Genomic DNA, 14,787 nt, shown 5'->3' on the forward strand with positions numbered 1-14,787 from the left:
CATCCACCGAAAGGAAAATAAGGAGAAGAAATTAAACAAATATTTGCATACAGTACATGCATACATCCTCTGATTGTTTTCTTGATGTTTTACTGTTCACACTACGGACAGCCTGCAGAAAAACAAATGACACTTGGGAGGAGGAATGTTTTTAGTTTTAGTTTGGACCTCCCGTCCAGGCTCTCCTTACTTGTGTGGTCTGGTTGAGCGCCGCACTCTCCTGCCACGGAGCCACACTCCCAGGCAGGGAGAAGAGAATGCTCCCGTCCCGGACAATCAGCTCAGACACAAATGTAACTTTAATGAGGACGGTCGCACCGGGCGGAAGATTGCCAACACTGATGGTAAATACATCCTGCAACGAGCACAGAAATGACATTACAACCAGTGCTGAAATAGAGATGCAAAGTAGGAAGAGCTACTCTGGACACCTCTGAAGTTCCAGAAGTAAAAATCCTATTAATTTTTTTTCAATAGACAAAGTTGCACAAAGTATTAACAAGTGCATTAGAAAATATCTGGTTCTTTGATACAACGTAGAAACCTCAAGCTTATGTACAAATAAATTTAAGTGGAGAAGTTAACCACGACTCCCAAGGTGCATTTTGGCAATTTGGATGAATTCAGCAACTGTTGTGCCGGGTTTTGTTAACAACTGCAACAGCGTTTTTTTGATTTGCCACCAATGTGATTGTTGCCTCAGACTGGATTCTTCTCCACGGCAACGCTGGCTGGGGCTCATGGGTATTGTAGAATTTAGAGTTGACCGTTGTGCCAAAATTATGGATAAAACAGGATTTCTCAGAAACAAAGTTACATTTACATTGGTAGAGTCCGGTGTTTTCGTTAGCAATGTTAAGGATATTGTTTAAATAATTTGTTTTTTATGGGAATACAAAATAAGGGAAAAACACTTTCTTAACCACAGTTCCCACTTCACAACTTTATACACTTTTATGTATTGATTTAATGATTCGATGACATTAATAAAATACTGTGACAAAAAAAAAAATCCTGCAATACTGATTGATCAGTCTATTATTTCAAAGTTAGAGATTGCTAGATTTAGAGCTTTAATCAGCACGATGATATGTGTTTGCTGGAGTGCACAGGGTGGACATACGGGGGCGTCCTGGTCCATGAGGTAGGCTCCATGGCCTCTCTCAATAGCCTGCTTGTACTCCTTGCGAGCCTGCTCCTTCTCCTTCACCTGAGATCCAAACGGACACAAAAAACAAATTTGGTTTTACAAATAATCCTCAGTTTTGTACTGGTGGGTACAATACAATGACATGAAAAATGCATCTGATCACTGAGCAGTCAATCAGAAAAGAGAACAAAGCAACAAAGATGGGAAAAATACTTCACTGAACATAACTAACATCTCGTGTGATCAAATGGATGCAAACTCCAAATGGCATCTGTTTAATCTGGCTATTAATGAGAATATGAAACTTAACTTTTACATTGTCTTCTGTGTCATTTACAAAAGGGACATTTACAATATAATCTCAGTAACGTCTGTGAATAATCATACATATTAAAGAAATAAGAGAAGATAAAGAGGAAATACTGCATCTGGATGTAAAAAAAATAACACCAAAATATGTGATAAGAAAAGTTAAGTTAGGTTACCTGTCCCACCACATGTTTCCCATTGATGAAAGCTTCAAATCCACACACTGCTGCAGAATCATCCAACGGGAAGACATACTTTGCCTCAATGGGCACAGGGCTCAGGTTGGTGTATTTCTGGAAAATGATGACCTAAAAAGATGACCGAAAAGAGGACAGATCTTAAAGGGGTGATAGAATGATTATATAGGGTATTTCACACTGTTCCTTAAGGTCTCCTAATGGGGTATGTAACATTGGTTGGGCTGAAAATGTTCTGGTTGATATTTTATTGGCCCTTATGCATCCCTGTGTTTTGGCCCTATTTTCAACAAGAGCTTTTCTTCCAAATATGGTATGCTCATGAATATTTAGATGAGCTGCGGGCTGATTGGTTGAGCAAATCCCCATACACACACATTAGAGAAGCAACAGAATCTCATATTCCAGACACTGCAATGTTTCATTACCAAATTCACTTCTGAGACTTTTTTATGCGAGAAATATAAAGCTCAAATATGGGCCGTTTTATGAAAATTGATGGCTAATTGCAAATTTGGTATGACGTGTCGGACTTTAGGAGCTCCACACAGTCTGATGAGAAAGCGGCAGCCTGCTGGGCTCCATACCCTGGGCAAAGTCACCCTTTGTGAATTACTGCATTAGCGGGGCTCCGCGGCCGGCTGCCGGCATAACTATAATATATTTACAGTTTGAATTTCGTCATAGCACTTATATCACAGCTACCCCAAAGTCTTACAAAGCTAACAAAAGCTAACAGTCTGATTTGAATTTAAGGCATTTTTATGAAGGTGAGGGGTCTTGTTAGAAAGAGCAGCTAGCTAGCTAGCTAGCTATATGTCCCATTCAATACAATGGGAAAATATCGTGGCTAACTAGCTACACTTTCGGCATAACTACAGTATATTTACAGTTTGAATTTCGTCACGCCAATTATATAACATTTACCCCAAGGTCTTACAAAGCTAACTGTTGTGTCCGATTTCAAATTAAGGCATTTTTGTCAACGCCGGGGGTCTTGTTAGGAGAAGCAGCTAGCTAGCTATGTGTCCCATTGAATACAATGGGAAACGATTGCGGCTATCTAGCTACACTTTCGGCATAACTATAGTACATTTACAATTTGAATTTCCTCACGGCATGCACATTACAGGTTCCCCAAGGTCTTACAAAGCTTAGCTAACACTTGTCCGATTTCAGATTTATTGTATTTTTGTGAATTTCAGAGGTCTCGTTAGGAGGAGGCTAGCTAGCTCTCATTGATGGACTCCAGCTCACCGAGGGGTCTATCAATGAGACTCGCGGAGAAGAGCCGTTTATTTCCCCAATCGTTTGTTTAAATAACTCAACACACATATCCATTATAAGATTAACTGGAACCTGCGGTAAAAGATTGCGGGCGTAACAAGCTCGCTGACCGCGCTCTCAGTCACACACCAGCCATTTAGCAGGAAGAGGGGAGGGAGAACAGTGAGCTGCAGGCCCTGGAGCTCTGTCAGGGCAGCGGCGTTTGGTAGTCCAGTCACCCAGAAAAGGGTGAGTTTGCGTGGGTATGGAGAGCCGCGGGCTGCTGGCCGTGACGGAGCTCAATTGAGCTCACAGCAGGCCGGGGTCTGTGAAGGAGGACGGGCAGAGCGACGATGTAGCAACCCAGGCAGCACCGGCGGCTGAACTCCGACACACAGTCGGACAAAATTTGCAATTAGCCATCCATTTTCGTAAAACGGCCCATATTTGAGGTATATGAGCCAGTAAACTCAGCTGATTATGCTTTTTAGCTGAATAGAATCAACCATCAGATCACTGAGCTGTCATCAACCTAACAGAAATTTTTTTTTTCCACCTGAGAAAGCAGATCCATCAGCTTGCACTTCACGTGGACGGCCTGCAGAGGGAGCTGCTGACCAGAACTGTCCAACAGTCCAGCTGTCACATCCGCCAGTGGGTTTTTGATGTTTTCAAACCCCTGATCGTCCAAGACACACTCTGGAGACACAACACACAAAATGTTTTTTTGTAATACAATTGCAACAATACAGAGATCTCTTAAAAATCAAAGTTAGGTTTAACTAATTACAAATCAAAGTGACCACAAGTCTCCATTTTTCTATTGTTTCATACTGTATATAATAGATGTTATATGCGATCAAAACATCTTATCTTATTCCACATCCTTTAAAACTTCATTCAGGTTTAGATCATTTACAACAGTTAAAGACCTGCAGACTTTCTTGGGGAACACTGTCAGTGCAGTTACTTCTGCATGGAAATGTGATCAGTTAAAACAACTTGCTACGATGTGATGTTTTGCAAGACAAAACAACATCTTTGGTGCTGATAGTTGTCTCCAAAATGTGTTTGGTAATATGTGAATGCTAGAATGTGGACATGCTTAGTGCAATGCCTTTAAAATCTGTAGGCAAAACCACTGCAGAAAGATGTGTTGTTTACAATTATTTGCAAATGTGAAGGCCAATAATGATGTACATTTCTTCATACAGAAGCCACTGATAGCCAAACCATGATCCCTTCAGTGCAAAACATTGTGGGGATTTGGTGTCCCCTTGCCTAATAAGAACGGTTCTCTCATTAAGGTAAAAAAACTAAAACTCTGCCTTATTTTGCTTTGCTGCTGTCTGAGGTAAAACACTCCCTAATTCAGCTAAATGGGCTGGAATATTGTACTTTGATGATATTATGCTAACAACACAATTCATTAAGTTTATCAAAGCGGTTTTTCAATCATGTTTTAATCCCTCGAAAAAATCATGACAATCACCACAAACAATATGGTAGTATAACAATATCAGATTTGATTGTTATATAAACTCCTAACCTTTAGGAGAACTATACCTGTTTCTTGCTGGTCTGAAGAGGGCAGACCCAGCTCAGCTGAGGTGTCGATGGCAGGACTGAACTCCTTCAGTTGTTCTCCCTCGACGCTGAACTGAACCACATACTTCAGTTTCACCTGATCGGGACTGTAAACCACGTACTCGTCGTCCTGGAATATAATCATATACAGTACGCAGTTAGAGTGCACATGGGCACAGACGTCTAGACGTGTTAGGGCTGAGAGATGTCACATATTATCACAAGAAGTCTGAAGGAATACCCCCATTAAGAGTGCGACAGTATATTTTAAGGGTTAACACCCGCTGCTTTTAGACGATACTTACACACAAGACAGTTTTAACGGACAATCTTTAGCAATTTACATATAACTAATAGGTAAAGTCACTCATTGTCCATTTCATTCACACATTTATGTCTTTATTGAAGTATGCTACTGTGGAATTGAGGTTTTCCGGTTATGCACATATTGCAAAACCTTGCCATCAGACTGAACCCTGTGGCTTGGTATATCTCCAGATGCACACTTGTTTATAAAACTGCAAGTTGTGGTTTAAACATGGTGCGCTGACTTTATTATTTCTTCACTCCTCATCCTCATCAATTTCCACCGCACTGTACACATGCTTTTATTCAATTATTTTTTCATTTCTTTACGGTTAAGTTAAAACTCTAAACCTTGTGTTCACATGGCAGCGTGGCAAGGAGTCCAAATCAGAATTAAAAATCGTAGCTGTTAATCAATATGATCACATTCATAATCTCATAATCACGATCTGTGTCCAATATTACAGCTAATTTAGAGGTATGTCCATCCGTCTATTTATCTTTCTATCTACATTCACACGCAACCACTCCTACCTCAAACTCAGAGGGAGTGTTAGGGGTGCGGCGGACCCCGTGCACGCTGTGGTGGCCCTCAGGAGCCTGGGTCAGTGTGAGGTCTCTCTTGTGTACCCGCTCGCATCGTCCCAACGCCACATCACACACCAACAGCAGCCGAGAGCCGTCTGTCTCACTGGGCCTGGAGTATTTCAAACTGGTGCTGTGGATGGAGAACATGGAGAACATGGAGAACATGCTTACATTACTAAAGAGGACTGGGTTTTTGCCCTCTAGGGTACCCAGATTATTAAAAAAAAGGTTTTAAAAGAAGGACCAGAGACTCACTAGTACAAGATCATCTTTCTTTAAAAGGAACACGCCGACTTGGGCGGAGTGATTTGCTCGCAGCACCCGAAAAGCACCGTTGTTACTCTCTGCTCCTCACCACGGGGCTTCTCGCGTGCTGCGAGCAAATCACTCCGCCCAAGTAGCAGAAGTAGCAGTGCTTCGCCTTCTGAGAATATAGTTCCAAGTTTGTATATGGTTAGAAGATGGCTGTGTCTCATGTGACCTTGTTATTTGTACATGCTGTGACTATACAAATCACAACATGTAAATAGGAACATGTTGGTGTTATTTTGTCACTTATTCGGAGCAGTAGGCTAGTTGGACCTGGTTACCTCCAGGATCTGTGCTAGGCTAGGCTAGTGGTGGGTGCGTCAGACAGAGTTACAACACGCACAGAGATGAGAAGGGTATGTATCGACTTATCTAACTCTGGGGGATACTGTGAATAAGCTAAAGTCTCAATAAGTCGGCGTGTTCGTTTAAATTAATTGTCATAGACATGCTTTTGAAGTTGTTTTGGGCTTACTTTATTGTTTTTTTTTACTAGGGCTGCAACAAACTTTTATTTTCATCGTTGATTAATCTGTAGATTATTTTCTCGATTAATCGATTGATTTTTTTAGTCTATTAAATGTCAGAAAACGGTAAAGAATTTTCCCCAAACCCATGATGACATCCTTAAATGTCTTGTTTAGTCAATATTTAAAAGATACTCAGTTTACTGTCACAGAGAAGTGAAGAAACTACAAAGTATTCACATTGAAGAAGCTGGATTCAGAATTTTTATTTTTTTTCATAAAAAAAAAGACAAACCGATTAATCAATTATCAAAATAGTTTTTAGCGATTCATTTAAAAGTTGACAACTAATCAGTTAATCTTTGCAGCTCTATTTTTTTTTACGTTTCAGGGCAAAATAGTATTATCAAGAAGATGGTGTTATATGTCAAAATTAATTGAATATTTTTATGGAACAACACTCATCAATTACAGATTTTCTACTAACCTCATGGCATCACTAAAGTAGATTCCACTTCCCAGATTACCAACGTCTGTTCTCTCTATCCCATGATGCTCCACTCCAACACGGGGCAGCAGCAGACCACTGAAGAAAAAAGTGAAAATACTGAGTTACAAAATAAAAGTCCAAGTCAGATTTATTTATTGTTCTGCTGAAGATGTACAGTAGACTGGCACTATAGCGTACCGGTCAGGCTGTCAGCATTACTATAACATCACATCACTAAGTAATATATAAATTAATAGAAATACGACAACAAGCTACTTTGCAAAATATTGATTAACTGATTTAAATTGTGAATATGTTAAGTAATGATCTACTGTATAAAACTTGTAAAATGTTCTAGCATACAGTATATTTGTACAATATCAACTCCAAATAGCACTAGAGGGTTAATGCTTAATTTTGGTAGCCCTGGTAGCCTATACATTTTAATTTAAATTAAAGCAATATAGTATATAATGTTTCTCTGGTGGTACATTCCCTTACTGCACATTGTTGTTTTTTTATTCAAAAGACACATTTTTATCTTAGAAAATTTGTTTTGTTTTATTTCTGTTTCTGTGCACGAATACCTGGAATTATCCAACAACAATTACAACTGAATTTCAGGATGCTCAATAAGTTAAAATTTAAATTTAAATTGTATAAATATATTGTATATAATTGTGTGTGTATGTGTGTGTGTGTGTGTGTGTGTGTGTAGATGTGTGTATTTGTCTGTGTGATCTCACCGAGACAGCAGTCCCACAAAGTTGCTGGGGCTGGAGGAATGGAGGAGGGGCTTAATGTTCCCGATATCACTCTTAAACGTCTGTAGCTCCACCCCTCTTCTGACACACAGAACCTGCTGGACCTGCACCTTGCTGCAAAGCACAGATCGAGACAAGGGCAGTGAGAAAAAAATATGGATTAGATGGATTTGGATGGACAATAAATGGCCTTAGAGGGGATCACAAATAACTGGTGGTGTGTATTTAGATCTATATGTGCAACAGGTTTTGTGAATAGAAGTGTGTGTTTTGGCGTTTCGAAGCACTGCATTACTGAAAATGGGTTCTGCTTCCCTCCAGGACATCAGACACAAAAGCATTTTGGATGCGCGTATGCTACCTGTCCTGCAGCAGAGCGGTCACAGCCTGAAACTCGGCAGTGCCGGGGGGGACAGTCTCAATGCTGCACCTCAGAGCGCGGTACTTCCCCAGACAAGACGGCGTGGGGCTCCTCAGAGTCATCTCGCTCACGTTCAGAACATCTTTGATTAACTTGACAAAAAGAAAAATAATCATTTTCACATTAGCCCGGATATTCCCAGGGGACAGTGTTGACTTGGGTTTATGGGTGTAAGGTAGTGCCATGTATTTCAGAATTCAAACAGGGGGGCTCAAACTCTTTTAAACTTTTTGTATTTATTGTTATCGTCTATTGATATTTTGTGGTTGAACAGTAAAAGTGTTATTGAGCTACACACTACAATTGTTTGAAACTAAATAAGACAAATTATTTCATAATACTTGATGATAACAAATGTTTTAATTACCATACAATAAATGCACATATAAATACTTTGTGGATTGCATTGTGGGATAACAGTGTCCATCAACAGCAGTGGTTTTTTTAGCATGCTAACTGACTGATTTCAGTATGTTTAATACACGCCCCAGACTCAAAACCTACTTCAGAAACCTTGTTATTAAACCTACATGATTGTTTGCTTATTTATTTCTATCTTCTTTATTTGTATCTGTCTTGGTGCTCCGTGTTTGTGCATGTGTGTAAGTTATCTTACCTGACAGAGGTCCAGTTTCTGAGAGATGAACTTGGCAGTGGGAGACAAGTGGTAAATCAGTGCTTGTATGTGTGGCAGCAGGGTGTAAACCTCACCAAGGAGGGACACAACCTCATGAGTATTTCCCTCTCTCTGCTTCCTCTGAGCCTGAAGCAACAAGCCCTCCGCCCTGCTCACCTACACACACACACACACACACACACACACACACACACACACACACACACACACACACACACACACACACACACACACACACACACACACACACACACACACACACACACACACACACACACACACACACACACACACACACACAGCGTAATATAATGAGAGTCATGATTGGACTGTCTTTCCTGAAAGGTGAAACAGACAACAGGCTGATGCGACAGCTCATTTTAGTAGTTTGACAGCAGATTTTGCAAAACAGCCCGCAGAGAGAAACCTTACATCGTTGAGGCTGAGCTTATCGATCGGAACTCTGAGGATGTTGCTAAGGCAGCCCAGGGCCTCAGTCCACAGCAGCTCCACAAACACGCCCACTTCCTGTGATAAGCTTCCTGTGTTAAGCTTCTCCTCCAGCAGCAGCTGCCAGTCAAACGAGACGCATGTAAATCAACTGATAAGCTCATTAGCAGTCACTCCTAAGGCATCAGATATCATAGCATCACAAAGTCTACCTCAAATCCATGCTAACTAAGATACTATTGTGAATCAGAAAACACCTTTGTCAAGTCAGACAAAAAATGTGTGCAGAACACACTGTAAACCTTGTATACAAGTCTTTAAAGCATTGTGTTGTAAGACCCGGCTCTCTCTCTTACATTCTTGTATATTACAACGGGTTGCTTTTAAAGTTTGGTGATGTGAGGCTTATCAGGCTACGACAGTGTCAATATAGTTAGTCACAGATATGTAAACCTCAAGACAATTATGCAGTGTTATGTATTATTACAATTTGTATTGTTGTATTTTTATTTTTTTTACTATGGTGATTTACAGTAATGTATTGTTATTAACATTAAATATAATACCTTAATGTGTAATAATTGGCAAGATGCATTGACACAATTATTGTAAAATTAAGCTAAAGAAACATCTCAAAAAGTGTTTGGCCAGAAAATTGACTTAAAAAATATCCACATGTTGATACTGTATGCTCAGATTTGAAGAAAATACAGCTACTTAAAACATGTCGTAATAAAATTGTGCAATTACGCTTAAAACTACAATGCCTTACAGCAAAGCATTCTAAGTTACAGTATGGTACACTTATCATAGTTGCCTGCAGCTTTTATTTTCTTGCTTAAAGACTAATAAGACAGTCAGTAAAATATGTGTAAATGTTGAAGCGAGTGTGTCGGACCTGTTGGAGGGGGGCGGAGCCCAGGTCCCCGGCCTGCGAAGGCGTGTTGTTCCTCAGCTGCAGACCAGTAGCCTGCAGTTTCTCTCTCAGGGCCTTGTACACCTCCAGAGCTTCCTCTGAGGTGGACAGAAACACCAGCATATCCCTCACCGCCGCCTTCTGGTAACACAAAAAACACAGGCATGTGTTTTTATGGGTTTTTTTCCAACATGCAAGATATTCTTAAACTTAAGTCTGACTTGAGTCCCACATTTTTAGTAGCTATTACTCTGACGGGGGCAAATTGAAAAACAACTTTAGAATTATACTACTACAAATACCTATTAACTTCAGTTTACTTCTTCATTTTACAGCATGTTTAAGGCAAAAAGGTCACATAGGTAGATCAATAAAAGGTCTAACACTATTATATGCACCTTTTTAAAGCAACACGAGACAAATGACTGAATAACAGAGTGCCGAACTATCATGAAATTATAGGTATATCACTTAAGCATAAAAAACCTCAACAATTTAATATTTCAAAGGAAACGGTACATTAATACAACACAGATAAACAGCACAAACATAGTTGAAGAGCAAGGTGCAGTAGGTAAGACTTATAAAACTAACTTTCTGTCATATTTGCTGAAACTGACCCTATGTTCCAGTAGAACTACATGAAGCAGGTAATAAAATATAAAAAACATAATTCTCCCTCATGGAGGGAGGGGCTTAGGAGACCGTTTTGGGCTTTAGCAGAAAGGGGGGGAGAGGGGGACTGAGAAGTTGTCGATGTTCATGTTTTTTGGATAAATCCTGGATCTTAGCAATCCTACCTGCAGCACCTTTAAGATGTTAAAACTAACAAATAGTGATATGGGAGGTATATACAGTGTAAAGCATTATAAATAACATTGTAAAGTTATTTTTTGTTTTCAAGCTCTCAAAAATTATTTTATTTCCAAATTACTAACGAACAAATAAAGTAATCTGTGAGCTGACATTAGTACATGCAGTAACATACAAAAGGACTTCATACCTTGGCTCCTATATCGTCCTTCCAGTACCTGACCACACGGTACTGCCATCCTTTCTCTCCTTTGTAACTCTGCAGCTCCAGCACACACCAAGTCTTGCTGTTTACCTTGAGAGAAAATGTATTTTATTAATATTAGTAATTGAAGCACTGCTTTAGCAGCAATAGTGGAGAAGCAAAACATAACTAAGCAGCTTTACCTTTTCAAAGATTGAATACTTCGCCACTTGAAAATGTTCCGGATACGTTGGAAGATCAAAATCAGTTTCAGTATAAATTCTGTAAAATTTAACAATTGACAACAAACATTCAAAGATTAATGCAATTTGTGGATGTTATTTGGAAAACAACTTCTGCAAGAATTGTGACTGAATGACTTAGTTTTAAAACTCTTGTGATAAAGGTATGTGAGCAGGAGTTATTCTTCTAGAGGTGCAACTGCATCTTTGAGTGGATAACATTGAAATTTGAAGGAATATCATAACATTTTGTATGAAAATTATTCTAATGGTGGACTGCATTCTCAGGTAGCAAAGCGTGCCCTGCCTGTGAGTGTGCAAAAGCTACTCTATGCAGTACTATCCTTTTTAAGTCTTTAAATGAAGGAGCAGGGAATGCAAAAAAATATATATACAGGAACAGGCTACCAATCAGCTTGATTAGGCCTCACTTGTTTATTTTAACTAAGTCACACCATAAATTAGGCTTTAAAAATGGAACTGTAATTCACTGTACCTTTAACCATCTGTACAATGGATATGATTTTACTGAATGTCATCATCTCCTTTCATCACTAACCCCACAGTGTTAATATAACACACTACTTTGCAAATCCAGGCTAACATGAGGATGTTCCTTGTTCCCACCTGAACATTTCCAGGATGTTTCCACTCCTCTCTGGAGACCTTGCCTTCTGATCTAGGCGGACAGAGTCCACAGGTTTGGCTGGGCCTTTGGACAGCTCAGCAACTGCTTTGCTCGTTGGTACTTTGGACAACGCACAAGACAGAACACATACACATGAACGGCACACCCCACCTCACTTGTTCTGCAATAAAGGCATTTAAACCTGAGTACACACAGGTTATGTAAGCAAGGTGACATATGGATTACAAATGGACTTGACAAAGAGATCGTTACACAACGCTGCTGCAGCTTTGAGTTAGCTCTAAAGAAACAAACCTCAGTGTGTAACAAAGTAAAGTAATGCACACACCTGATGAGCAAACACACTATTTATCTAACCCAAAAGCTGCTATGTAGTTAAACCTGCTGACTGAGTCTGCACTGTGTTTTCAGAATATCCATATGCCGATGTGGAAACAGAAGTGGGAGGACAAATCGATTGAACCTTTGACTACAAGACAATGAACTCATGACTTGTGTGAAATTAAATAAGTGAGTCATTGCGTTGGAACTGGGTGGAGTCCTGCTTCAGATTGCGTTAGTCTGCCCTCTGTTACAGGCTGTTACCAAATGAATGATTATTTTTACATCTGCACATCTCTGATTGCACAAACAGTGTGAAAACCTGCACTACATACACGTATTCTGCACATTTTAAAACAACAGAACTTTTAAAGTTTGATAGACAATAATGTGCATTTACATCAGGGTTAGAGGTGTACTGTTGTGGTGTTTCTGCACAACATTTTCTAGATACCATCCATCACATACACGGTGTGGAAGATATTCTGGCCAGGCTCCAGGCCAATCAAATTCAGATTTGCACAGCCCTGGTCCTCTTCCAGTTTTGTTTTGTAGCAGCATTGGCAGAAGTGTGATTTCCTGTTTTGGGATTTTGGTAACTTAAGTCTACTTTGAGTTTGATGCATTTGTCTTTGTCTATCCAACCATAGCTATTGCTACTAATGCTAAATGGTCAATTGTTCTCCAATTTACTTTAAACAAATGTGACACATTGACTACAACACTATTTTTTTTTTATCTTGGCAAAACAGACATCTATTAATGTATTATTATGAATAACAAGTGCGTTTTGAAATGTTGCCATGAAACGAAGACCTGAACTTCCTGGATCAAGAAGACATTTTTTAATTTGTCCAATAATTATTAAACTGAAACGGATGCTCTGCTTTTGTAATGGCCCACATTAGAATGCGATGTACCACTATAAATTGTAATAATCATGGCAATATGTGTTCTTAAACTTGGTTTGGAAGATTTGTTATTTCACATAGAATTTCCATCCTGATTACTGACATAACGAAATTCCAGCAAAACACTGCCACATTACGTGGGTTTAAAACCAACAGTAATCTACATGTTTATCTTTTTTATTTCATGTGGACCTGACTGAAGTTATTTTTGCAGCTAAAACATAAATCAGTGTGCAAAATTTCTTTTTTGCCAATATTTGTTGCATATAGCATCTGCTCTGTGTGCTTTTATGGAGACAATTACTGCCTATATAAGTATATATACCTTGATGTGAGAGTGGACTTTGCATGATGGAGGAGAAAGGAAGAGGAAGTGAAAAAGCAGAGGAAGTATCCAGCTTGTATTCATCCACAGGCAGAAGAACACCTCTCTCCAGACAGCTGTACACATAATCCACCCCGACCACAGGCGTTTGGTATTTTTGGATGCTACGCAGCCTGTTGGAGCTCAGGTTGGACACATTACTGGTCACTATCAGAGAGCACTGTGGGAAATGAAGGCAGAAATCAAAAAGCAAGATGTGATTTTTATTACTGTATATGAATATTGTCCCACTAGGATAATATACATTATAATCATGCAAGCTGCAGTTTAGTTATTTTTATTTTATTTTTTTTAAAAGACCTTAGCTGGTGGGGAATAATCACATGATCATCTTACCTGTTTATTGACCACAAAGGAAATGTTGCCTCCATTTTCTGTTACTGCTGATTTCAGCTTAGTCTTCTCCTTGAAAGGCAAAGTTTTCAGCTCAAAAAGCATGGAGCAGTTCTCAAACACAGCCATGCCTGTAAGGAGAGGACACACCCAAACGACGTCGTTGTTACTTTAAATAACGTTAGCTGTCAAATTTTGTATAACGAGTATGAAAACAATAAGGAAACAAAACACTTAACACAGTAGGCAAAGTAATGTAATTGGTGCCCTAACATTCCAATAAACTGTACAGTAAAAACATGAGCTTTCGATAACATTTAGCAAATAAAAGTAACGTTAACGCGTTATCTTACGTTAAATATAGAAATTGAGGCTTACTTGACAGTAATTATCCAGGCGATACTGCTGCGGTTGTTGTCAGAAAGCATAGGTGGACTTACAGTTCCTGTGTCAGATAAAAAATACACAGAGATAAGCCACTGCTGTGTACTACTTTAGCATACGGCTCTTTTCCGGTGTGTTTTCAAAATAAAGGTTGTGACGTTAAAGTGTCAAATGTAGTGGAGTAGAAGTAAGCCTATAGATTGATACAATACAATACAATACAACACAAAACTCCCCCCTGAAATGTTATTGAGTAGAAGTATAAAATATATACTTAAAATAATTACTCAAGTAAAGTGCAAATGTAAAAATTGTACTTAAGTAGCCTACTGCAGCTTACCTGAGTCAATGTTTTCCACTGCTTTCACCCTAAAACCTAATTCCCACTATCATAATGAACAACTGTTAACAATATATACAATCAATTAATACAAATAATACATCAAAATAGCTTTGTTTTTCGTATATCATTTTAATTAAATAAATTTAAGTACATGTTGATTTCATCATGTAAAGTGCCAAATTCTTTACAATCAAGTACACAATTTGTGAATGGTCAATTGCTTTCTTGCAGGATGAGTAATAAGATGCTCCAACTGTGGACGTTTTTTTTTTTTTTTTCTGTCTGACTTTACATTGAAATGAAAAATGACAAGAATGGAAGTGTCACGGTCAGTTACTGTGACTTGACAGACTTAATTTGCAGGC

The 14,787-nt window shown here is 39.0% G+C and overlaps 1 protein-coding gene across 4 annotated transcripts in view; it reads right to left on the reverse strand.

Annotated features, from left to right (window-relative positions):
• parp4 (poly (ADP-ribose) polymerase family, member 4) overlaps positions 1 to 14,174 on the reverse strand; it is a 30,284-nt gene extending 16,110 nt beyond the window's left edge. For 3 of the 4 annotated variants that reach the window (XM_039818429.1, XM_039818430.1, XM_039818427.1), the window contains exons 1-18: positions 14,074 to 14,174; positions 13,699 to 13,826; positions 13,303 to 13,522; positions 11,724 to 11,844; positions 11,058 to 11,136; positions 10,861 to 10,965; positions 9,840 to 9,998; positions 8,924 to 9,061; positions 8,471 to 8,647; positions 7,795 to 7,946; positions 7,416 to 7,547; positions 6,667 to 6,765; positions 5,350 to 5,533; positions 4,489 to 4,639; positions 3,479 to 3,621; positions 1,636 to 1,767; positions 1,124 to 1,210; positions 191 to 355 (exon numbers count right to left, since the gene is read on the reverse strand). In XM_039818429.1, the coding sequence (XP_039674363.1) occupies positions 191 to 355; positions 1,124 to 1,210; positions 1,636 to 1,767; positions 3,479 to 3,621; positions 4,489 to 4,639; positions 5,350 to 5,533; positions 6,667 to 6,765; positions 7,416 to 7,547; positions 7,795 to 7,946; positions 8,471 to 8,647; positions 8,924 to 9,061; positions 9,840 to 9,998; positions 10,861 to 10,965; positions 11,058 to 11,136; positions 11,724 to 11,844; positions 13,303 to 13,522; positions 13,699 to 13,824 (2,370 nt within the window). In that variant the 5' untranslated portion in view covers positions 13,825 to 13,826; positions 14,074 to 14,174. The remainder of the gene's footprint in view (positions 1 to 190; positions 356 to 1,123; positions 1,211 to 1,635; positions 1,768 to 3,478; positions 3,622 to 4,488; positions 4,640 to 5,349; positions 5,534 to 6,666; positions 6,766 to 7,415; positions 7,548 to 7,794; positions 7,947 to 8,470; positions 8,648 to 8,923; positions 9,062 to 9,839; positions 9,999 to 10,860; positions 10,966 to 11,057; positions 11,137 to 11,723; positions 11,845 to 13,302; positions 13,523 to 13,698; positions 13,827 to 14,073) is intronic. The other variant, XM_039818428.1, reaches the window with a different exon arrangement.
• Between the last annotated feature and the right edge of the window lie 613 nt (positions 14,175 to 14,787).

This window comes from Perca fluviatilis, chromosome 12 (assembly GCF_010015445.1).
Source record: "Perca fluviatilis chromosome 12, GENO_Pfluv_1.0, whole genome shotgun sequence".
Taxonomy (NCBI): domain Eukaryota; kingdom Metazoa; phylum Chordata; class Actinopteri; order Perciformes; family Percidae; genus Perca; species Perca fluviatilis.